The sequence below is a fragment of the Molothrus aeneus genome, chromosome 4 (genome assembly GCF_037042795.1).
Source record: "Molothrus aeneus isolate 106 chromosome 4, BPBGC_Maene_1.0, whole genome shotgun sequence".
NCBI classification, from domain to species: Eukaryota; Metazoa; Chordata; class Aves; order Passeriformes; family Icteridae; genus Molothrus; species Molothrus aeneus.
The window spans coordinates 51,768,951-51,795,354 of NC_089649.1; the positions used below are offsets into that span (position 1 = coordinate 51,768,951).

Here is a 26,404-nt window from a genome sequence, read left to right on the forward strand (position 1 = left end):
CAAGCTCTGTGCACAGAATAGGTAGACAAAACAATTCCTCCTCTAGCTTCACAAGGCATCACGTTCCTGTCCCTTTGGATGTAGCAGTAATAAAACTTTTTTCCTGCTCCTTACGTTTCTACACAAACCTGCTAACCTTAGCTCTTACACAGATTTTTTGTATCTTTTAGCCCAGAGTTTGCCCTTAGTTGTGACATGGCTAAGTAGAGAAAAAAACCATTCATCAGGTAAATGCTGATGTTCCAAGAGGCCCATCAGGAATGCTGTGAAGAAGGCATTCAAGAAAAAGGCAAAATTGGAATGATATCTATACTATCAGTTTCTATACTATTTGTGGAATAATAGTTCAAGTTAATTTTAGTGATGAAAAGCAGCTAAAGTAGAAATTATTGGATGAAAGTATAAACAGCTACACAGTGGGAAACAACAAAATCATGCACATCTGATATACTGCAGTCTGCTCAGAATAAAGTGAACATTTATAGATGCTATGAATTTAAACTTTGGAAAAAACCACCAATGTAAATGCAAACATTGCATCCAAAGACTTGTAATTGAAAAAACACTTATGCCCTCTAGTCCAATTAACTAAAAATCTATCTTTTTTCCATGTTTTTGATTTTTTTCTTGCAGAGTAAACTTTAAATTGATATGGAAATATATGTATTATAGAGAATCATAATGTTGCTAATATTTGAATGAACTATAGATGTTAATTTACAAATTGAAAATAAAAAAGGTATTTTATATAAAACAGATTTTATGCTTGTTAAAAGGAGCAATGGGTTAAAATATTACCCCAGCTAAAACTATTCAATATAAAATGGCTAGAAGAGCTTTGACAAGCTCATTAAAATTAATATGAACATTTCAATGGGGCAGACTGGCTGTTATAAATTATTCAGGGAAAGTAATTATGCTGTTCAACAAAGCATGCTTTTTTTTTATATATTAAAACACAAGCAAAATTTTAACTAGTAGCTAATTTCCATTTCACCCTCAATTACTAGTTTTATCTTCTGGGGGTTCCCTAACAAAATCATCTACAATAAACACACCCCAAATTACAGCATTGAGGATCAGTGAACTTTATTGCCTTGGGTATCCATGGTTACCAGTCACTGAAGAACAAAAGAGACAAAGATTTGACAGCACTTTATTGTCAGCCAGGAAGCCACAAATCAGGTTGATTTTATACCTGTTTTAGACACGAACTGAGGCTACTGCCTGCCAGGTTTAGGAGTGTGTATGTGTGTCTGTCCATGTACACAGTTTGTATTGTGATAAGAGTGGCAGGAGCCTGCTTGCAAGAGGAGGTGGACTGAGAAACCAGAATACAGGATATGTTGATAATTCCTGTCGAGTTTATATCACTTTGTATAATCTAGGAACACAAAAATGTACAAAGAATGCCTCTCCTTGTGACTTCAGTTCTCCACTGTTGAAAACTGCTGTTCTAAAACCTTTCATGAACTTTAAACACTGTATTTTAAAATGCTTGTAGTGTTTAGTCCTTTTAATCCTGCTGGAAGATTTTGATAGGTAGGGAAGTACTTCTAATTCTTTATCAGTTAATGCTTTGCAACCAGTACAGTATTTATCAAATTGAAAATAATTTACTCAGATTCCTTTTTTTTTTGTTTTCTGGCTAAACAAAACTTTTTTAGTTTCCTTTGAAGAACCTTTCTCCCTTTCCCTGCTCTTTTACTTATTCCATCTCTGCAGAAGGGCTCAGCAAAGATTTGGTACTTTAAATACTCTCTGCTTGAAAATGCATGAGCAGAACCATGCACCATGGAGGACGTCTCCTCAACCCTTTCTAAACTGACAATTTGCTGTCCCTCTTAGAAATATTTTTTGAGTACTTATTATTACTGGGATTTTATTTATATTTGAACAGCAATTATGAGAAAAATGTGAAGTATTTGATTAAAACTCACATCACTTATATTGTATGTAACCAGTGAATTAAAAAGACTCCCAACCAAGGCTTGAGGGCAAAATAAATGGGGTAGAAATGGTTGAGTAAACCCACATTAGCTTTGCTGACTTTCCATGTTGAGTCAATGTAGTTTTACCATGTCATCCCTCTTTAGTTCTAAGCTATTCATCTGTATGCACCCCTCTTGGTAACATTTGCTTCTGGAACATTTTGAAAATTGTTTATATAGGTTAAAAAAAATAGCAGGATGCTTTCACTGTTTTACCTCCAGCCTAACAAAAAATCTAGACTTTTAGGAGTTTCTCTGTGTGTAACAGATATGACCTGAAGTATTTTCCATTTGAATTTAGTTTTATAAGTATCATCAAATCAGTTATTGGCTCATAACTGTTGTATCATATAATTGTATCATATAATTTATTTCTTTGCAAATATTCTCAGTAAACTTCTAGATTTTTTGTAGCATCTTGTTTTTTATGAGAAATGACATTTAATCAAAATTTCATAAGAGAAATTCGGAGAACATGAATTGGCTCTCTTCATTAGTAATTATTCACTTACTTCAAATAAGTTTGGTAGTTTCTTAAAATCTTTGTAATTATGTAGAACAGTAAAGTCTTCTGATTTTGTTGCAAGTTTCCTCACTTTAAAATAATTTCATTGTTCTTTTAGAAGCAGAAAACTTCAAAATATTTTTACACATTTGATTCTCTATCACTTCAAACTTTTTTTATTCCTTCAACCTGGTTTTATTAATTTCCTTAATTCTTCAGGCATGGACATTGATTTTAACAAAATATTAATGTTAATAGAATGAAAAATTTCCTATTTCTGATTGCATAATATCTGCATCTTAAATTATTTGCATCCCTTGACCTCAAAATACTCTAAAATGGGGTAACTCGTTAAGGGATAAGGGAATAATGCCCAGTCTTTCAGGAGTTTCTCTTTCATTGTCCTAGGGAAATGACTTTTTACATACTGATTTTAGGTCTGAAAATACAGAAAACAGTATCTTTGTAGAAGCTCTTCTGCGATATCTGCTGGCTGAATTGGCACTTGCAGTTTGAAAGTGCCACATACTAATACGAATACTAATACTGGCTGGAATCTTTCCAGTTCTATTAAACTCTTTCAATTTCTGATAATTAGTGTACTGTGGCCGTAGTCTGACAAGAGGACATTTCTGGAAGTCATACTATCCAAATTGGACTTCTAAATAGAGTACAATGATGAAAAAGGTTATGTATGGGTTTTTAGGTATAGTAACAAGTTGAAGAGGCACCCTTTTTTTCCACTTGGGAAGCTATGGCACAAAAGGTCTTAATGGGAACAATGGTGTGGTAGGTATTCAAAGGATGAAAAAAGTGAGATATAGACATGTAAGACTTCATACAATGCTTTGAAAAGTCATCTGTCAAGGGGTTATACCCACTGTAAAATTAAGAATTTATATATGTAATGAAGAGTTCAAAGGCATGTGAATTTTATTTAAAGACTACGAATGGGGTTACAATAGTAATGATGAAATCTTGTCTTTCACATAAACTAGAGATAAGAACAAAGTCTTACACTTGCATTATTATAGAATCATTTCTCTTATGTTTATGACATTTTCATTGTTCAGAGGGACAGGGTGGAACATGAACTCTGCTTTTCTAGTCTTGTGAACTTTAGTATGATTTATTATAATATTACAGTAGATTACTAATCCATAATAAGTCTTTTGCTCATCTCTAATAGTATATGAGAAAGTTGAATTTTTTTGAGGAATTGTGAATATTGCATTTCTTTGATTGACAGTTTTTCTAATTGTATTGGAAATGCTCAAAGACTTGTTGTATCTTCAGGTAAAGTGCAGAGATATTATGGAAAGGAGGGAATTATTTCAACTGAGCTATTTTATGCCACTTTCCTGAGTCCTCCTGCCTTTTCAGGGGCTTATTTCACTGCATTTAAGACTTGCTCACTGAAATGAGCTGTTGAGGAAAGCTGGAAGGAGCCTTTCCTGCATCTCTCCCACCAAACAGCTCTGCATGTGGGCTCCCTCCCAATTCACCTCGGGCAAGCTTTTAAGTTGAGACTCTCATGCTTGAAGATTACTTCACTATAGATAGTTCTGTGTAAACACTACTTCCTGAAGGCTATCTAAAGAAAGAAACAACTAATTATTGAAAGGGCCTTGGATGTGGGATACTGATTAAATACCGTCTTCAGTTTTCTAATTAAACATCTGTTGTATTAATCAGTTTACTGATATTGCTCTGTTTCACTAAGTAGAGAATTTGTGTTTTAAATGTTGAATATGCAAAGTCTGCTTTATGGCTTTGTACTTCATCATCTCAGATGCAGTTGGCAATCCATCCTGTAACAATGTCACAAAAGGAATATTTGTTTGTCTTCCTTTTTTTATTTGACTAACTGTTCAGTGCTTAAATAATCAACTACTGTCTTCAGTTAGCCAAATTATAGTTGTCTAGGTGATTTCTTTCTGAGCAACTGGCTTCCTGTCTTAGCTCTTTTTCCTTTCAGTTGCCTTCACTGTTTAGCAGAAATAGGGAATTTAACCTTTTCTTTAGAGTTAGAAAACATACACATTCTAAACGATAAAGCTCAGATATTGCTTTTCAGACTACATATTTTTTAATACTCAATAAAAACACATAGCACAGAAGTAGATTTATCCCATGTAGTTCTCCTTCTTTTCCATGTTTTGCCTGCACTTCAGAGAGTTTAAATTTCACTAAGGGAGCCCTTTCATTTGGGAGACAATTGCCTGAAAAGCCAAGATCAGTGTTGATAGTAGTTAAGAAATTGGACTTTCCACATCAATACTTGAGCCATATCAGCCTGTGACTGGCATAATAAATGCTGTTACATGCATGTATTTTTTGTTAGACAAAGATGCCATCTTGTGGCAGAATGTTGGAAATTGTATCAAACAGTTTTAATTTTGGTGGAGAAACGCAGTCAAATTTTTAGCAATATTTCCAGTATTGTTTGTTGTACCATCATCCATCGAACCGTGATCCTAATATACATACATACCAGAGATATCTGATGAGCTAGCAAGTGAATATTTAGTCTTTAAGAGAAGGCACTTATGAAAAATGCCTGATGGCAAAAAGTGTTCAGCATTGGGAAAAGTGTGGTAATTCTTTCCTCTAGTAAGAAGTCAGCTTACAGTTAAAAGACCCTCTTTATAAAAAAAAAAAAGGCATGTTTGTTATGCTTTATTCTCAGAGAAGGTGTTAAATTACTCATAGATTTGTCTTACATCTAAAAACTGAAAATAACATAAGATGAGACATTAGTGACTAAATGAAGAAAACTAATTAATACTATTACCTTTTCTTTTACTATGCAGTTTTCTCATTTACAGTAGCAATTTGTAAATGTTGCAAATATACGACCTCTATAAATAAAATACACAGACTAACTATGTATCACAATTAAGATTTGCCAGCCAGACATACAGGTTTTCTAAATGGCCTAAAAATGAATAAAGTTTAGATCAGTAAATGATTGAGCATTGATTTTGATTCAGATTAATATTTACATTTTGTATTATATTATTCAAGGAGAGATGAAAAGGGAAAATAATTGGTGCATCAAGGAGGTATCAGAAGAATAACAGTAATTAATTGTGCACAGGTGGACTTGAAGAAAGAGGCATCTGTTGCACATTTCTGAAGCAGTAGGGAAGTCACACAGATGTGACAGCCTGTGTAATCACAATATGAGTAAGTACCAAGGAATCTCTTGCTCTCAGAAATGTTTTTCACTGACTCTTGCCAGCTACTTTTTGCCTTTAACAGAAATCAGTTTAGTGTTTAGATAAATGTATGGTGTGTTTTATGAGGTTTGAAATGTAGAAGTAAATAACAGAAGATGGTAAATTAAACATTATTTTAGTAAAAACACCATTAGAGAATGCAAACTTTTCTCATGCTCTGACTTAAAAATCAGGTTAGTCCTACTAAGCATTTTGGAGTTTTTAGAGATTGAAAACATGAATAAGGAATGGCACAAATACTTGTGGTTAACTATCTGTACCTTCAATTCAAGAACTTAGTATAAGAAACAAAATGTCAAAGCCATACATTTTAGAATTTTTATGAAGAAATAGTTCTTTTTCCATATTTGATGGTAACCTAAAAAACTGCATTAAAATGAGTTTAAAGTGAGGCAAGAAATCTCCTAAATTCAGGAAAGGGATTACATATTCACATGAGTTTACACTGAAATCTTGTATGATATTCACAAGGATGAAAAATATTCATGGAGAATATAAAAGCAGAATTAATTAATATAAAAGCGGAATTAATTAACAAATCTGAAAGTAAGAAGTTACCTCTGTCTGTACATTAGGCTATAATCTGAAGAATTTGGTAGTTATTAAAACTGGATATAGAGCAATACATATAGAATGATTCATATGACTTTGATATAATGAATAATTTCTAACATTTAAGATATGTAGAAATATTGTGTTGACTGTGTATAGCATGGGCACACAGTTAAAGTCCTCAGAAATCTATGCAGATCATTCTGTAATTATTCATACCTATATATTCAATATCTGACTTTTACACATAAGAAATGTTCACTTTTATCAAGCAAGGACATGGCTATTATACTTCGCTTATTAAAGAGGTCGCAAAGTAACAAATAGTCTTCTCCTGACTGATATCCCTGTCACTTGTTCATCCAGAAGTATCATGGAAATATTCATACACTTAACAAGAAAGAAGATAAATTGGGCTGTGAGTTGCCAGTGATTTTTTCAGGTGAACGCCTTATTTTGCCACTTTAAATGAAGTTCTTCTGAAAGATCACTTCTGCCACTCTTCTGCAAATAGCGAGACAAGAGCTGCTGTTTATCAGCTGACTTTGGAAGGGTCTTTTTGCAGCAGCAAAGCAGTTCATACATCTGGTGTGTTAAATTATCAGGGCACTTCAGCCTAACAAGCTGAAGCATGCTCCATCGAACAGATAAACATAAAGCAAACAATGATGTATTATCTTCTGCAAGCTCTTCTGCAAGCCAGAACAGCAACTTGTCCCATAGGGCCTCTGAAGGGCAAAAATTAGTGAAGTAAGACTAAATCTTCCTTTTTTTTTTTTTTTTTTGAAAAGCTTTTTAAAGCTGGAGGCTTAGTGGCTAAACTCCCCAGCTAAATAGGGAGTGTTTTATATTTTGGTGGAAACATCATCTCATTTCATTTCCAATGCCATTTTTGGTAACTGCTCTGCAGTATGAATTGAATTTAGTCAAGAGCAGATTCAGCAATGATCTATAATTTTTGGAACTGAATGGGGAAAGTTAGCAGTAAAATAAAAGATTTTCAGTATTTACTGCACCTGATTCATCAGTTATACTGGAGCTTTTCAGTACAAACTGGATTTCCTTATACACAAAACTATATGCTGTTCAAGCATCCCACCACAACAGGAGCTGTTGCATTTCCTGGTAAACAGATCTCTTTTCCTTTGACTACCTCTTAACATATTAACTATTTCCTTTCTGAATATGGCATTCTCAAGTGTCAGTAACAGCCGAAAGCCCTGGAATTAAAAAAAAAAAAATAGCAAGCATAGGTCTTTTTTATATTGTTATGATTTAATGGTTGTTTTCTTACCTGATGAATCAGAAAAAAATTGTTTTGTACTTCATGGATGATGGATCAATTTTTCATGCTATTAAAGAAAATGTGTTGAGGAAAGAGAAATGATGATGAGTAAGAGGTGAGGCATATGATTTGGGAGTGGAATGCAGTAAAATCCTGGGGGTTCAACTCTAAGCATTTTAAATTTTTCTACTTACATAGAATATTTTTGTCATTATTAAAAACAACACCATCAACAGATATAAAACAGTATATAGCTATTAAAATAAAAAAATTAACAAAATTTTCATCTATCAAGTGGGTGTTTATTATCTCTTATAGAAAGTTCATCCTTCATGTAACTTTACAAATATTTTATTAATAGCATTATGCCATAAGTTATATATATAAACTGGCTGTATGGAAAATCTATATAGAACCTTCCTAGATGTTACAGATTCTAATTTTGAATACTGCATTAGCTTTGCCTTCCTTTCAAGGAAAAGAACAATTTCTAGTTATGCAGTAGCTATTGTGAGGTCAGGTAACCACGTTGTATTTGTAGCTATAGTTATTCATTTTTCATAGTTCATCTTTTAATAAATCATCATGAAAAATCATCAAAATTCAAAAGGTAAGTTCCATGAGAAAGTAGAGAGTTTTTCCTCTTTCTTCTCTAAACATTGGAGAGAAAGAAAAAATACTTTGTCCTGTTTTACTTATGGCTGAGAAAGATGAAAGTCTTCTGGGCTTTAGTGTTGTTTCCTACTGCATATAGAACAAGAAATTACTTACATAAGCACTGAGCACAAAGAAAGATTAGTTTGTATGAAGTGATATTCAGATTTTTTTGTTTGAAAATGAAATTATCCTCTTTCAGTGCCCATGTTACTTTTGTCATGCACATTCAGTTGTATTACCTGGCTGGTTATTCACAGCTCTCCCAAGGAAATTTGCCTGAGGTTTATTCACTGATTTTCTGTTTTTCATTTGGGAATTAAGAACATGAAACTCAGACTGGAAAAGTTATTGTTTTCTTTCTGATATACTGAGCATTATGGAGCTTATCTTCATCGCTTCTATAACACGGGCTTTAAATATTATTCAATATTTGGAGTGTCTCAAATGTACTGACCTGCACAGCCATAAGGTCAATATATTCATAACCATTATCTATTGTGAATTAAACAGCTTTTCATCTGGCCTGTACACAGTCATCCTGGGAGGTGATTTCAGTGCACGCAGGATGCACACATTACGCACTGCATGGCAGTGCAAAACCATCCTGTGCTGTACTGCTCTGGAGACTCTGGGGCTTGGACTAGGAGACCTTTAAAGGACCCTTCCAACCCAAGTTATTCCATAATTCTATGATCTGAATCCGCCTCGTTTTGCATGATTCTACAGCACTTGTGTCATTGCATGCGTCCCAGCATGAAAATAGAATGACATGGCTAAAAAACTCTCAGAATAAAGGGAATATAAAGCTCTTCCAGAAGGGGGCATTGCTCTTCTTCCACGACTCAGCTTTCTCTGGCTTTGTCTAATGATGCATTTGTACTTAAACTTTTTTCCTTCATTAATGAGAATTTACCACCTCAAAGGTCTGTGTTAGATTTTCAAAGTTATTGTAGATGAACTCAATTACCCATGCATTGACTTTAATCTGAACCACTTCATGCTACTTAACGTTAAAATAGTAGTAAAAATAATAAGAATTGAAAATCAGTATTGTCTAAAAATAGTGTAATAATATACAATGCATTAGATCTAAAACAGTAAATTGCCTTTTAAGATTAAGTGTCTGTGGTGAAGTGCTAAATTCACCCACGGTTCAGCTGCACTGGCGTGTGGTCCTGCTGTTCTGGTCGACAGATTAAGTAAAATACTCTTAGCAGTCAAAGCAGTTTTCTAGTCTGGAAGGCCCTTCAATTAGCCATGCAACTGCCTTTCTGAAGCAGGGAATAACATGCTATTCTGCTGCTGGGCAGTCATTAGACATAAAACTTCAGCAGAATAGTAATTTCATAATGTCTATATGTATTACAGCTATCTATTTTTGCAAAGCATTCCCAACTAGTAACACTGATGTGCTTTGTCAAATGGACCTCTCAGACTTGACCAGACTCTAGTAGCATATTAAACAGGACAGACAGAAAAGGAGAAATTAATCTTTTATCTCCTTAGCCCACTGTGTCACATAAATACAAAATCTTTGAAATCAGTAAATATGCACACACATACTTGACATCAAAACCTAATGCACTGTATCTGACTTGTGTTGAACAAAATAGGTTAGGGCAGCAGGTGTTTTCTGTTGCTGAGGAAAGAAAAGCAGCATAAATAGGAATCATTAGTGAAAATCAGATTAATTCTGTAGAAAATATATGTTTAAAGTAGAAATATATGTTTAAAGTAAAAACTGATGTGAATGTTTGCATACAAAGTAAACAAACAGTATTTTGACCTCTGTCAGCAATATATTTGTAAGTGGATAATGAAGGCATATACATATAGAAAATGGGTTATGATTGTACAGTTAGTGCCTTCTTTAAAAAAGAAATTTAGATGGGAATTTTACAGAAATGAGTGGAAATGGAGTAGTCAGAATGGTCACCTTAAAAAGACTCCATCTGTCTTTGTCACAACCAAAACCAGACATTCTGGATTATTTTAACTATCATCTGGAAAAAAAATAAATTGAGAATTGTGTAAAGCCAAATTCAAAAAGAGAAACATGCTACTATTTACCACCAGAGATTTAGACCAAGTGTTTCTGTAGATATTTTGATATCAAAATGTATGCAACTTTGATAGTAGTAGTTTAGTGGCAGCATTTTGTGCAACATAGTGTGCTGGTACACAGGCTCTTTGAAAAGTTTACAATGAGATTTCATTGCAGGAATATTAAAGATTATTTTATATGGCATGAGGTTTCACCAGAGATGGAGATAATTGCCCACATGACTGTACTGCAGAGGCTAATCAGGAATAATGGAATGATCAGGTGATAGGTGGAAGACAGGTTACACAAACCATTTAATGATCCTACAATTTGCAATTCTCTGCTCCCAAGACAATGAAACACAAATGATACACCTGAAACTTCAGTAATAATTTCACAGTGCCATAATAATTTCTCCCCTCCAGCTGGGGAGAGTAGTTGGGTGAAAATTTTCTGCTAGAATTTTTTCCATGCTTATACCTGGGTATGGGTCCTTCCCCACAGCTAATAGAAATTCTGAGAATGTTTGTACATTGAGGATGCACCAGAATTTTATCAGTGACTTCTGTGTTTATCTGTAAATCAAAAATCATACCAAGATCCTTTTTCTAATAAATGTAAGGTAAGACGGAAAGGGAAATAGGGAAATTCTAATATTATCAAGTTAGAAATGCACCTTTGGCAATGTTAATGCTAATTTGCACAGTGGAGACTGGTGTTGATATTCATCATATGGTAAGGTTTGTTCCCATTTCTTTGGTATCATCTCTCTGGTAATTTTATAAAACACTGCTGTTCCTTTGTAATGAGGTGAACTGTGGTTACCAAATTCATCCACTTCTTTAATTTGGAGCTCCAGCCTTGGTTGTCTTTGTGAATGAAAATCAGTTTGTAGACTTTCCTGAAGGCTTCTCCATTCCCTGCAGTCCATATAATAATTTTTTTTTTAATTTATCCTGCATTTAGGTGCATGGCATCTAAAGTAATTCATTAGCATGAGTCAAGTAAGGGTAATCATATAACATTTGGTTGTTCCTTGATTGTTCTTTATCATTCCTATTACTTTATTGAACATCTGAGTTCAGCCTGCTTCAGTAGTAGGCATATCTTTGTAGCTAGCTTTCTTAGCCCTTTAATAGTTGGCTTCAAGATTAAGTGGTGAAGGCAGTGCTACAAGTTGAAAATCAAGGAACAGAAAAGGAGGTATGTACATAACATAAAGAAGAATAAAAATAAAGGGGTGTTGTGAATGGAATTAAAAGTATATGCTTTCTGGTTATTCAGGATGGATAGCTATGTGTAACAACAAAATGAATGGCAGCAGAGGGGTAGATGCATTTTTAGGTTTTCTAAATCCATTTATTTGATAAATCTACAGACACTGTCCTTTGTGTATAAAAGCAGACATTTCTCATGGGCTGGAGACTTCTCTTTTTGAAGAATATTCCTTTCTTTAGAGTACATGCAATTTTCAATGGGAGAGTTTATGTACAAAATGTTCAGAGGGCCAAATATATATTTATATGTACAATCTAAGACAGACAGAAGAGACTATATGCAATTTAGGGTGAAAACCTTTCAGAGGCTTCTTCTCCCTTTTCCCTATAAGCAAGTCTCTGAATGGTGGCAGCCACTACATGGAATTTTCTTGGCTACTAACAGAAACGGCATAACTCTCTCTCTCATCACCTCAATTCACAGTGCAACTCACAACAGGCACTGTTTTGCCTTGGTTTCTTGCTCAGTCTAAGTGAATTTACTTGGACAAAGCAGCAGACAGAAACCTGTCCTTTTAAAATAATTCTTAAAATATCATGTGTTTCTGAGGAACCAGGTTTCACAGAATTCACAGGGGTTTAAGAGATCATCTTGTCGCACTCTCCTGCTCAAAGCAGGGTCACTGAGAGCACATTACTCAGGAGCTCCTTTAGATTGTACATTTTCTTTACAGTTGGAGCAGTTTCCCATTAAGCTCCACATTCCTTTCTTTACAAGAAACAGAACACTGAAATAAACTAACATTACACACTAAATGTACTATGAGTAACTTCAGTCTACATGTGTTCCCATACAGCCTGTTTAATAGATGAGGCATTGATAATGTTCATACACTTGCATGAATTAACTGCCTTACCTGAAGCAGAAATATTTCCTCTAAATCTAAAATGAATCTGCTCTCCTTGTCTTAATGGGAACTTCTGTGTAGGTTCTGGGGGACCAAAATAACCCTCCTGATGAAGATTTTGAAGTTCATTGGTCAATTCTCTGGATGCAGACAGCAAAACTACTATTTTATATTGGTTTTCTCTTTTCTGAGAGAACAGTATCACATTAGCCAGCATGCTATGGAGAGCTTCTTCCAGAGCCTGAGAAAAGAGGAGAAGATACCTGTTTTCCAAAAGGAATGCAAGGTGAATGACCACAAAGCTATAGTAAGGTAAAAAAGATAAAGGGAAAGAAAATGAAATTTAAATGCTTTATTTAGAATAATGTATCAACTGCTAATAATTTTTTCTTAAAAATAATATGGGGCTCAGTCTCCAAGGAAACTTTTGCTACCTTCTTTTCATTCTTGTTTCCAACACATGAAAAAGGTGCAAATCTGCTTGTGTTTGTAGTGTAAAGTATTTTGACTGTGTAGGTATGATTTCAAATACACATGAATTTAACATGAAAGTAAGATAATATTTCATAATAAGAATTAAAAAAAAAAAGCCTTTTTAGTTAGAGAGCTAAATCACATTTGCCAATAAGACAGATATCTGCATTTCCTTTTTCAAAGTTCTATGTACTACATTGTGTACATTCTATAAAGAAAAAAGGGTTATTTTTGCAATTATAGGCAACAAACTTAGGAGCAAGTTAATGGTTAAATATGGATGATTTCTTAACACTACTAATTTCCACTTATTTGTAAACACAGAGCTAAATATTTCAGTGAATAAAATTTTGTTAAATTATTCATACATTACCTTTCTAAATGCTCATTTAGTTCAAAAAATATAAGCCCATTCTGTGCATTCTGGATAATAACATCATCAAACAGCTTCCACCCCTCTTCTTTGTTTCCATGACCTAATAATTTCAAAGTATCACTGAGATTGTCCCCACTTTTTCTCACAGAAGTGCTCACAGCTCTGGAAAGACAAATAATTATAGAAAAAATAACATAAAAATAGTTCTGCAGAAAGAGTAAGCTTGTGTTTGAAACTGTTTTCCCCTCTGCTGTCCTTGATGACTTTTTCTGGTTTACCCAGCTTGCTTAAAATCTGTGTCTGGAGAGATACTTCAGAGTATGTGAATGATATAATTATTTAGAGGTTTTTTCTTCAATTCTCCAGAAACTGCTGAAACATAGAAATCATCTTTTTTTTTTTTTTTTTTTCCCAGGCGTCTCCATGTTGTAATGTTTTTTTAAGACATGCCAAAAAGTTTTAGAAATATTGTACTTCATACTTTGGAAAAATTTGGACTTTTATCTAGTGCATAAAATTGACCTACTATAAACCATTGTGCCATGCATTTTGATTTTGATTCAGGCAACCATTGAAATGTGTAGAAGTAGAAATGAAAAAATTCAAAGGTCAGACTCAAGTCAACTTGGTGTGTTATGAACACAGCAGGTCTACATCATGTCTATTCTTTGTGTTCAATTTTTGACTTTGGTGAACATGTCTGAATATTTATTGGTGAAAAAACTTCATACAGTCTTCATTCTGACTCCTGCTAGAAATGTCGTGGTCACCATATTTAAGAATAAACATCAAATACTGTATTAATTTTTCTGGTGAAACTATAGCATGAAAATGTTGAGGGCTTGCTCTAGTGTTTCTAACAAGGCCCATAGGTATTGCAGTCTATATTAATAAAGAACAAACAGTTTTAATACAAGAAATCAAATCAAAACCTGTTAAAGTTCATTGATTTTGATGTTTTAGAAAAATGGTGAATTTGAAGCGAGGGTCTTACTGAGGATGGTATGCTGCAGCAACCCTCTTTACTGTAGCACTAATAGCTCTTGCATCTTCTGTCTAATCTCCTTGCCTTTTTTTGTCTGGGTTTGGAGAACAGGGTAGAGTAATAGTGACAGCTGTTAAAAGGTTGGGATGAAGGATGCTGGACATGAACCAGTGCACTCGTAGATATCACTGAATGATACATATAATGTCTTGCTTTCAATGCTGAAATTGATGGCTCAATTGGCTGAATCTAAATATAGAAAGAAATTGTATAATCAGCTTGCAAAAAAAACCCCTCTTCTATTACATGCCTGGATTTTTTTACAAAAATTGGTTTTACAAAATTGGTTTATCTTTTGGAGTTGGCTAGGCTGTCACAGAAGAATCAGACTCCTCTTTTTAACCCAACAACAACCTTACCCAAGTAACAGCACTTTATACAAAGCTCAGAAAAATGCTTGAAAGTCATCAAAACCGGAACTTCTATTGCCTAAAATATTTATATTATTTTGTTCCTGATTTGAATTCAAGTTTTGAAACTTATGAGCTTCCTCAGATTATGAAAAATCTGAGATTTTTCTAATCTGTATTTTTTCATAATTTTAATATCTCCATACTTCCAAATTAACATCTTAATGGGGAAACACAACTGAAGCACAATTTGAGACTATACTCAGTCTAAGACTAATGCACGATAAAAACCTTTTGTTGCACTTGCTGGCACCAAGGAGAGAAATGGTGAGAGAAATGAGTCAGGTGAGAGAAATGGTTCCATTCACTTTATCACTGGGCCAAACAATTAAAGTTTTGAGTTGACACATCTTTATTGAAAATGACTATATTTTCTGAACTATATCAAACAAGGGTAGATAGATCTTTTTTAGCTAAAGATATCCCTGACATGTGGTTTTTACAAAGCTGACAGGAAATCTGCATGTACAGGATGTGAAGCTGCAACCACTTCTTATAGATTTCTGGTACTGGAAGAGATTGCACTTTAACATCATTAGCATACTCACTTCAGAGCTGATCAGATAACAGGCTTATGGAACAAGTTCATCAAAATCACCTATTTCAAGCTTACTTTTAAGTGCAGAGGTGCCGGAGAACTGAATGTTTCTGGATGGTAACAGAGAGATTCTAGAATCCACATTCAGCTTTTGTTAGAGTCCTACCTTTGGAACAGTAAATGTTTCCTTCTTTAAGCATGACAACACAGAAAAAACACCCAGATAATAAATTTTTACTTCTGCAAAGCTTTCCTGATTAAAGAGAATGTGAGGTTAGAGTATTGGAGGGAAAGGAAGCTGTGTTTCACAGTTTGAGAAGGTAACATTCTCTACAGAGCAAAGTATGAAATGAAAATAAATTGACTATTATTGCCACCTGCATGCCCAAGTACCTGGTGATCTCTAGTCATCATATGATGTTATTCATATTCCAGTGTATGATTGGGGTGAAATGAAATAAATTTATAGACTGGGTGATGAATCTGGTCCAATACAACACTTCTGCATTTAAAAACTGTTCATTTGATATAGTTTGTACTTATTTATACTCATGGAACTATGTTACTTTGTTGTGATCTAAAAGCACAGTAATTCCCCCTAAATTTTGCTTTTATCAAATAATGCAATGCATTGCACTTATTTACAATACTCATGAAACATCACTAAACCATTAGTATTGTGGGATCAAGCATTTGCTTAACATTGTAAGTGAAAAAAAAGAATGTTAGTAAATACTAGTTTTCAAATAGAATTAGTGCTTGAGAAAGTAGAAAGTTCTGTTTAACCACACATAGTGGGAAATATGATTTAATAATGACAACTTTACTTGAAAATCTCCAGAGACTTAACTGGGAAGCTTAAACTCTGCTTTTGCAATCCTTTGATGAGAGTTAAACCCATTATGGTTTCCTTGCTATCCTTGCAAAGAAATAGGAGTTAAGTAGTTTGACTGGAAGTTGGTATCAGTCACCTTTACCATAATCTCCCAATAATTTCCTCTGAAGCATGATGTAAATGGGATTGCAATGTTGATAGGGAAAAGTGGTTTTTCATAATCATAACATTCCATACTGATGACATTGCTGACCAGCTCCTCAGAATCATCCACCACCAAGGAACTAGTGTGATTGAGTATATTACACTTCAGATTCTCCAGAACAGTTGCAGGGGCTTTAATAAAACAAGCTATTTCCTAGGGGTTTTTTTCCACTCCCTTTGACTAGAAATCTTTTTTAAAAAAAATTATTTGTATTTTGAGTGGGGTAGAATTTTGTATTTTTAATTAAATACTTCGATGTAATGATGTGCTATAATGAAGCATAAGAACGTAATTCAGAAAAATATTTTTAAGAATAAATGAGAAAATAATGAAAAATTTTATGTTTAGCCTGTTTCAGAACAGCTTACAAATTACTGTAAAACTGATGAATTGTGGTCCTTTCCTGTTAATTTCAAACAATTTGAGGATTATTGACTTTACTGGCTGTGACTCAGTCCCTCTCTGGCATAAAAAATTATGCAAATAGAAATATAGGGTTTACTTTAGACTAAAGGGAAAGATCTTCGTTGCACATGTTCAAATTGTAAACTGCTGTTATGTGCACAACCAGCATCTGTTCAGTACATGTATATTGAGTTTCTGCACCCACACAAGTTCATAAGTTAATAAGCAATAATTATGTACATCTGTTCCTAAAAAAAAGGGAGAATATGTGCTTACTCTTTGTTCATCCAATATCTAGATTTTTGTACTTCTCCTGAATCACTCACAGAAGGATTCACATCAGGAATACCATAAGTTTGTGCTGAAGAAGTGAAGGTACCTAGGTAATTTCTAAAAATCTCATTATTTTTTTATTTTACTGTCTTCCATTTTCTCTGTCAATTTGTGGTCTTCACTTTCTAGCCCTTTTAAATTGTCCCAGACTACTTCCTTTTTCTTCTGTTCAAAAGAATTCGTGGTGCTTCTGTCATAAATGTCCTTCAATGTCCCAGACAGAATGTCTTCCTCATTGCTTGTAAGAGCATCCTGAAAAGCCAGGTCAGGAGGCTTTTTAGTAACAGAGCTACCTCCATGAAGTTTTCCACTGCGCTCTTTTTCTCTGTAAAAGAGACAATCAGTAGTTGGTGCTCACCATCTTCCTTTTTCATTGGAGACTCTCTGCTGGTGTCTTGTTCTTGAGCAGATTTGTTTTCAGCTAAGGATGCAATTAACAGTTTTAATTTCACTTGTGTGGGTTTGATTGACATTTTGACTTGCTGTCTTGTTCAGAAAAGGAGTTCTTTGGAATTGCTGTCTGGAACTGGAAGATGCTTGCACAGAGTCTGTTGCTTCTCCTTCTGAACAATGCACATCTGTTTCTCCAGAAGCATTTTCACCAGTCTGGTTCTGAGAATCACCCTCTTGTCTGCAGCTTGCAGCATAAAATTTATTTTCTGCCTCTTGAAGGTGTGAGATTGTATTTATCAAATACTCCTTCACTTTCTGCAGATAATTATAATTCCATTGTATTTTGAGGCAAAAAACCCCCCAAAAAACAATTACATTTTGCTATGAAAGCTAGACAAAAATGTGAAAACTATTATACACATATTTATTGAATTCCATATAATCCCATAGTACCTTTCAATACATGAAGCACACTCTATTTCCTGGCTTCCATTTAATGTTTTTGCATATATTGCTATTCAGGTGAAGTCAATTTCTAAGGAACTGAATATAGACAAGTACATTTTTATACTTGTCTAAGAACAACTGTGTGTGTATTTGTCAAAATTTTACTCTGGCAACTCTAATGAACACTTTTCTAACGATCAGACTCTAGCTAAATTCTTAATGACAATCAATCCAAAGCATGGTATTGATAAAATATAGTCAAATCAATTTGGGAAGATCTTTAGAATTAAATATTATATTTCCTAAAATTGAATCCTGTAAGATTCTGATGCATAGGTCTATAGCAAGGCTGTTATACATGGACCTAATTTTAAATTCAGACCTTAGAAGCTCTGAATTTTTGCTATGAAAAAGAGATGAGAACACAAAACTACCAGTTCACATATAATACAAGCCCAGCAATTTGTAATATCCAGTTACAGAAATGATGAAGGTTGCCCTTGCATGTAATTAAAACCACTTTGTGAAGAAGAATGCACAAAAAGCACACAACCACTATGTCCCATTCATGTAATATTTTAACTTATATATTTTATGATCCCTTATTTTTCTTATCTTGAAACTTTTCTTAGAAATAATTCCAGATACTCTCTCCAAGGATTTAAAATGTATTACTTGGAGCTCTTCCTGCATCTTATGCTGTCAGCCCCTATAACTGTAGAGGTATCTTTACTAGTTAGATGTATTGGAAACCTTGGAAAATTTTATTTCTGTGCTGTATGAGATCCTGGATAATTTTGTTTTGCAGGTTAAATCTCTTGAAAGTCTACAAATAAGACAATAGACATAAGGTACAGTATGGTGTGCTCTCCACCTCCAATATACAGCTACAAGGAAAGAAAAACAGAAAGGGCTGATGAGAGTCTTACAGGAAACCTTTGACTTAACATTCACTTTTTTAACAATGTCATATGAGGTAAATAATACCTCAAGGTTTTCAGCTTGGAAAATAATTTTATTAAGAATGTCATCACATATCACTGTGATCTAGATAAGTCTCTCATCTCTATTTACATCTGATTATTCTGACCTGTACTTTTTGTAGGTTTAAGTCAGATTCTTCTTATTTAACTTGGTCTAAAAATATTCCTTTCTAATACCCTCACTTTCCAAGTGACTTATTAGACTTTAACTATATTTGGAAAAAAATAAATAAAAAGGAAGCAAATGCATTTTTAAAGTATTGTTTACACTGATAGTTTCAAAAAAGAAATACTATTACTGTTTTTCCACAGGCACTTTTACAGTAATGAAGAAATCCTTGACAGTTTAACAGGACTGAGAAATCAAAAAAAGGATTGGAAATAACAGAGGTTTGTTTGCAGAAGAGGTTGTAAAATACCACTTCCCAGTTTCACTGTAAGGTAAAGGTCAACCTTAGGCAAAACTGTCAAAATTTACATTTCCCCCTGAATTTTGCATTTTCTAAACAAAACAAAGAAACCCTCAAACAAATTGTACAGCCCTTTGAACTTCCCTAAAATCGAATTTGAAGATAAGAGGGTAATTGAAAACAATGGCATTTGCCTATGCTGTAAATGTGACTTTTCTAATATGGGCAAGAAAAGATATGGCCTTGTAACCATATAGTATCCAATTACATCACATGGAAAGACACTTTTTCCATTCAATTACAAGGTTAACTATGAAAAAAGTGTTCTTTTGTGATTTTCCCCTTCCCCATTTATTTTCTAACAATTTGTTTTCTGTTCTTTTTCTGATGCTTGATAACACAGCTTTAGAATAAAGAGGTAGTTTATATGCAACTGTCTCCAAACCTCTTTGCTGAGTGTTTTAAGGGATTTTTTCAGGGGAGTTATAGCAGCTTTTTGGAAGAGACTGATTCTTGGAAACTTGACAAAAGAAGAATTAAAAAAAATCACATAAACCATGAGGCAAACAGGACAGTTAGCTTGCTTGGAGCCTAGAAGGAGGCTTTTTAAACTCAAATGTTTTGTTATTATTATAGACTTTATAAATCCATAGGTTAAGACTCAGAAACACAAGCATAGCTAAACATTTCTGTCTGTAATCTCTTTCTTTCTCTCTCTTTGCATCATTGAATCATTGTAGAATGATAGAATGGTTTGGATTGGAATGAGATGTTCTTTAAGGTTCTTTCCAACTTTCCTTCCTGTCATGGGCAGAGACACCTTCTAGTAGACCAGGTTGCTCAAAGCATCATCCAGCCTGGCCTTGAACATTTTCAGGGATGGGGCATCCACAAGTTTTCTGCCTACTTCTCCCTCTTCCTGTGTCTCATTACTTTCTAAGTAAAGAACTTCTTCCTAACATCTATTATAAATCTCTCTTCTTTTAGTTTAAAACTGATCCCTCCTATTCTAGTACTGTATTGTGATAGTGTCTATGTAAAAAAATCACTCTTCCTCTTTTTTAAAAGCCCCTTTTAAGAATTAGGAGGATGCAACAAGGCATACCCAGAGCCTTCTCTTCTTCAGCCTGAACAACCCCAACTCTCTCAACCTCTCTTAAAAGGACAGATGCCCTGATGCCTCTGATCATCTTCATGGCCTTCCTCTGGACCTGCTCCAACAGGTCCATATCCTTGTGCTGGACACTCCAGACCTTTATGCAGTACTTCAGGTAAGGACTCTCAAGGGTGGAGTAGGGAGGGAGAATTACCTTCTTTGGCTGTTGGATACTCTTCTTTTGAGGTTTTATGCTGCAGCCTGAGGAGGACCCAATGCCAAGGAAAGTAGATATTCCCTGAAAGAACTGCAGTCTGTTTAGAAGCCAGTTTTTGCTGACAGGAACTGCAGACCATGGGAAGGACCCACAGTGGAGAATGGAAAAGAATAAGCAGGAAGGAATGTAGAGGGAACTGTTATGGACAGACTTCTGCCCTTGTTTGCCATTGCCCTGCACTCCTCAGGAAGGTGAGGAGGTAAAGGAATTGGGAATGAAGGAGTGAAGTTGAGCATGGAAAATAGAAGGGGTAGAGGAAAGGTCTTGTTTCAATGTTTTGCCATTGCTTCTCACTATCCAAATCTATTTAAATTGACAATAAGTTAAATTAATTTGTTCTGTAAATTAAGTCTATTTTGCCCACGATGGTAATTTCAAGTAATTTTCTCTATATCAACACAGGATTCTTTTCTATCTTATTTTCTTTCCTTTTCCTGTTGAAGAGGGGTTAGTAAGTTACTGGGTTGGTGTCTGGTGTCGGGCCAAAATAATCCCACTAAAGTATAGTGAACATAAGACTTTGAACAATTCTGTTTAGTTAATTTTACTTTAAAATTTTTTTGGTCGCATAATGAGAATTATGAGTCTCATATTGAATCTCATGGAATGAGCTCAAAACCCCTGTGATACAACTGTGGGAATATGAATTAATTTGGTTTAATAAATTACCAAGTACTGAAATACTAGCAAATGAAAATTAAGGTCCCCCAGCATCGTCAGACAGCAGAACTCAGCATCTAATATACCCAGTCTGTCTGCTTACAGATAAGTCTTTCCATACTTGCCTGGATTTCCAGTCAATTCCTTGTGTTTATCATGAAGAGCACTCAGCAAGTGGCCGGTGTCTTGAATAATTTCTTTAACATTCTCCAGCTGCTGGCTGAGAGAGCTGCTCAGGTCTTTTGCTAAAGAGGTCAGTCCAAGCACATACTCCTCCAAACCTCCTTTATCCAGATCGCTTTTAAGAAGCAAGTCTATTGCTACAAAGTTCAGGTAAGAGATTTTTCCTAGGACTTGTCCTGATTTCCCTGCAGGTGTAATCTCGCTTTCAGCTATATCCATTTTATGTTCAGAATATGCTAGTACAATTTTTTTTTTTTCACTCAAACTCTTCCACAAGTTGTTGTCCTTGGTTCAGGCTACTACACTGTTTAGCATTTTAGCCTAAACAGAAATTTTAAAATTACTGTATTCCACAAACGAAATTCTAGCTGAGAAACTCTGAGTTGATGTTGACTATTAAAAAGTTACTAGGTGACAGGAAGGTGTGGCTGTTCTGTAACCACAGGCAAGGATTGCCAAGAGATGCCAATGTACACCATGCACCTTTAAGGGAGGTTATGTGACTCAGTTATGTAGCAGTGACTTAAAGTTTCAGGATATCTGAGCAATTTCTTACTTAGTAGCTACAAATGATTGGTACTTATGAAATCAAGTTTAATTGGTTATTTAAAATTATATACTCCCAACAATGAAACACAGACACACAGAATCACTAGGGTGGAAGAGACCTTTAAGGTCATTGAGTCCAACCCATGCCCTAACACCTCAACTAAACCATGGCACTGAGGGCCACATCCAGTCTTTGTTCAAACACATCCAGGGATGGTGACTCCACCACCTTCCCAGGCAGACCATTCCAGTACTTGATCACTCTTTCTGTAAAAAACTTTTTCCTAATATCCAACCTATATTTCCCTTGGTGCAGCTTGAGACTGTGTCCTCTGGTTCTGTCAGTTGCTGCTTGGAGAAAGAGACCGACCCCACCTGACCACAGCCACCTTTCAGGGAGTTGTAGAGAGTGATAAGCTCCCCCTTGAGTCTCCTTTTCTCCAGGCTGAACACCCCCAGCTCCCTCAGTCGTTCCTCACAGGGTTTGTGTTCCCAGTCCTTCTCCAGCCTCGTTGGCTCCTCTGGATGTGTTCAAGTGTCCCAACGTCCTTCCCAAACTGAGGGGCCAGAACTGGACACAGCACTCGAGGTGTGGCCTCACCAGTGCCGAGGGCAGGGGCAGAATGACCTCCCTGCTCCTGCTGGTCACACTGTTCCTGATCCAGGCCAGGATGCCCTTGGCCTTCTTGGCCACCAGGGCACACTGCTGGCTCGTGTTCAGTTGGCTGTGAGCCAGTATCCCCAGACATTTACTTTTTAAACACAGGATTCTATACCAGATCTCATGACAGCAAATGAGGCAGTAATGGCCACTTAAATTACAGTTGACTCTTCCAGGTTTTTTACTCTTCAGCAGTCTTAAAGAGAATGTGTATTAGGCTGTCTGATGATCTGATGATCAGCATTTGAAGGTCTCTAAATCCAATTATTCATATAGGAAAACCATTGTTTTAGTAAAAAAAAAAAATAGGCCCCACATCCTATCTTAATTTCAGTACCAGCGCTGGACTATGAAAACCTATTTATTATTTTGCTGTCAATTCTCTGTTTCTATTGGTTGAAGAATGGTGATAAATTATGTAAATGGAATTTCTTAATCTTTGATGCTGTTCACTGAATAATCTTATAATTTAAGGCTCATATTTATGTACCATATTGACAGGTTTTGATAATGTAACTATAGTCTTTGGGAACAGTCATGTGGTTTTTATTTGACATAAACTCTTGCCCAAAGAGATACAGTTGGTGCACTAGTAGCTTTCAGGGCTCTGCATGTCCCCATGGGGTTTCATGGTCCAGATCAGCCTCACCTGGTGAGTGCATGTGATTAGTTATGATACACTTTGAAGTTTTCTGAACACTACAGATTGCAAAAGAATATGTTGCTGCAATTAGTATATTATAATTGGAAGACAGGAAGGGTAAATAAAGTAGGCAACACAAGTTATTCAGATGTACTACAGTGTATATCCTCTGAAAATATATGACTGCCTATAATATATAGTATAGAGTACACTCAAGAAAATAATATTGTAATATCACATGTGAATTTAATGCAATATAATAAAGAATTTAGTGTAAAGGTCATTTTGATAGAATAAAATTATATCATACAGTAAATGCTGGAGTCACTTTAATCTTGTACTTTTGTGAAGTTAATTCAGCCTGGATTAGTTACTGAGATGGTGTACTGTGCAGCTCACCAGTTACAATGAGGACGTTGAGACTTGAGGAATAAGCAGACTTGATAAGTACAGTATTACTCTATTCTCCAGCAGTCAAGTTTAACAGTGAAACTATAGTTTGCTCTTTCAGCCTTTACTGCAGAAAATCTGAGCAGAGGAAAAAAAGACACAGATACAAAGAGATGCACAAAACCAATCCAGGGATATCTCACCAGAACTATCTCTCTAAGATTTGGCCGCTGCTGGATCTCAGCCATGCTGGAAATCCCTGCCTGAAATACATCTTTTAACCGAGAAAGAATCAGGCCTATGGTGGTAGGATGAAGACACAAGCTGTCATGTTATCCACTGCCCATGGACAGGAGTTAATTACTATTAAAACAACAGACTCACAAGAAAAGAGACAGCAACCCTATTGTTACAGTAGGGCCCTATGTCCAGGGGGTAATGTAATGCAAAATGAAGAAAAGGAATATCATTTGAATATCATACATGTAAGAAATAAAAGTGCAAAATTAATTGTGATAAATATAGAATTGTTACTAGATTTTGTTTCTTTCAGGTCTTGTGATGTTATTTATTTATTTATTTATTTATTTATCTATTTATTTCATGTGAAAGAACTAATAACAAAAGACCTGTGCACTCATTCTCAAAGTTTAGTTATCCACTGACATTTCATTTTTTAAAAAAGTGATCTTCAGCAAAGCTTCATCAGCAGGAAAAAAAAAAAAACAAATTGGAAAAAATAGCTCTGTGTTTGATTTTGTTTTAAAACAATTCCTATTCCTGGGTTACATTCACATTTAACTATATCCTCTAAGTATTTGAAAAGTCCTTTTAAAAAAGAGCTTTTTCATCCATATTACATATTAGCCTTGGATATGGGAAGAAAATATCCAATTTAGAAAAATAGGGATCAAATCATACAATCAAATTAAATTACCCTTTAGCAGATATTCATGTTCTTTTCAGAATACCTTAGAAGTGTTGCATAGCTGATAACAAAGGAAGTGGACTTTGTTCTGCCAGGAAAAGAGATTAGAGTGTATGGTGCAGATCCAATGAGTTCTGCCTAAATACTCTGCATATAATTCAAAGTTCAGTATGTGACAATGAATGTATTTTGGTGTGTTTATTGATCTATTCAAATTTGACAATATGTGCAATGGTTATTCTTCCCATCTCTGGTATTCTAAGGCCCAAGTTAAAAAGCAATAGTAGTATAAGAAAAACTAAGAAAGTGCTACAGATGCACTGTGCCATAGAATTTTTATCATATGTTCACGCAAATACTTAATTTAGCATTCTATGACAGTGACCAGTGCTGGTCACTGACATAATCCCTTTGAAACACATAGCTATGAAGTAATTAAAAAAGGTATCTCTCTTTGTGTGCAGTCACAGGTCTTGACTTTAAGCAATCTTAACTACAAATTAGGTGTTGAACAGCCTCACATTAGGAAAAGCAAAACTCCAGAGTTGAGAAGGGAAGGCAATCTGAGCTACCTACAAAGTATAGTGAGAATGAAGGAGAAGATAAAAATATCAGTACATACTCTCAAATCCATAAACCACATTATCCTATTTACAGTCTTCTACAGGGAAGAATTTGGAAATCCATCTGAAAATCTACTCTGCCTGAAATCCCTCTTGAACTGTAAAATGCATAAGTAATATCCTAATTATAAGCTTTAGGAAAAACTAATTCTTGAAAGAAAAATGCCTTTTTCATGTGATCAGCAATAGTATTTTGTGGTTATTAAACATAGGAAAACTTTAGGTTTTTCTATCCAATGTTGAAATAATACTTTAATTGCAATCTTAATTAAATTTAAGAAAGGGAGAGGCTGTTGAAACATTACATGAAAGTATCATTTTTACTTGACAGTCTTTCTTTCTTTAATGAGAAAGTCCCAGTCCATTATAGTGTTGTCCTCAATACTGGAGTTAGACCTTCATTGCCCTTAAGAGATACCTTTGGTATAAAGAAATGTTTGAAGGAAGCATGACATTTTCTGTATAGAATAAAGTGAAAAAGATAGAAAGAACTATATAGATTTAGAATGTTGTGCCAACAATCAGTAGAGTTTGTAACAGAAACTGAGTATTTGAATGAGATTTCCTACATGTCAATCTAATTCAAAATTGTAGGCAGAATACTTATGCCATCATTTGTTTTTCTAAAATAACAAAGGCTACTGGTAATTTCAGTACCACCTGGTACTACCCAGGTAGTTTGTCTACTTTAAACGGCTGGCATTTTGCCTTTGAGGCTGTTCTCAATTTGCTATTGAGAAAAGAGACAGAAAACAAAGGAAACTGTTTGTGAAATGGGATGTATACAGTAAAATATCAAAGACTCAGCTTCTAACTTAACCTAGTAACTTTACAAGAAATTATTCATGGACAGATGGGGTATCTTCACTTTGAGTTTTTTATTAAAGTGTTATTTGTATATACAGTAAGCTTCTAGTTTAGCACCTTTGATAGCATCAGAATACTAGGAAGTGAGTCAGCTATCATGAGTTGCTTTCTTTGGTTGTGCAGAGAGCAGTGAGGAAAAGAGAAAACAGGAGAGAACACGTTGTCCAGAGAAGTTACTCCAGAGAATACTATCCCTGGAAATGTTCAAGTCCAGTTTGGGTGGAGCTCTAAGCAACCTGGTCTAGTGAAAAGTGTTCCTGCCCGTGGCAAGG

General features: G+C 34.9%; 1 protein-coding gene across 1 annotated transcript; it reads right to left on the reverse strand.

The window, feature by feature from the left end:
- Positions 1 to 6,728: 6,728 nt before the first annotated feature.
- On the reverse strand, positions 6,729 to 21,690 carry DTHD1 (death domain containing 1). The gene is given in 18 exon segments (XM_066549151.1): positions 6,729 to 7,018; positions 7,585 to 7,642; positions 10,953 to 11,161; positions 11,164 to 11,196; positions 12,411 to 12,703; positions 13,249 to 13,413; positions 14,246 to 14,368; positions 14,370 to 14,485; positions 15,320 to 15,365; positions 15,367 to 15,499; positions 16,146 to 16,437; positions 16,439 to 16,472; positions 16,966 to 17,097; positions 17,099 to 17,339; positions 17,342 to 17,484; positions 17,486 to 17,730; positions 20,566 to 20,696; positions 21,414 to 21,690. Coding segments are annotated over 18 exon segments (2,961 nt in total).
- Positions 21,691 to 26,404: the final 4,714 nt, after the last annotated feature.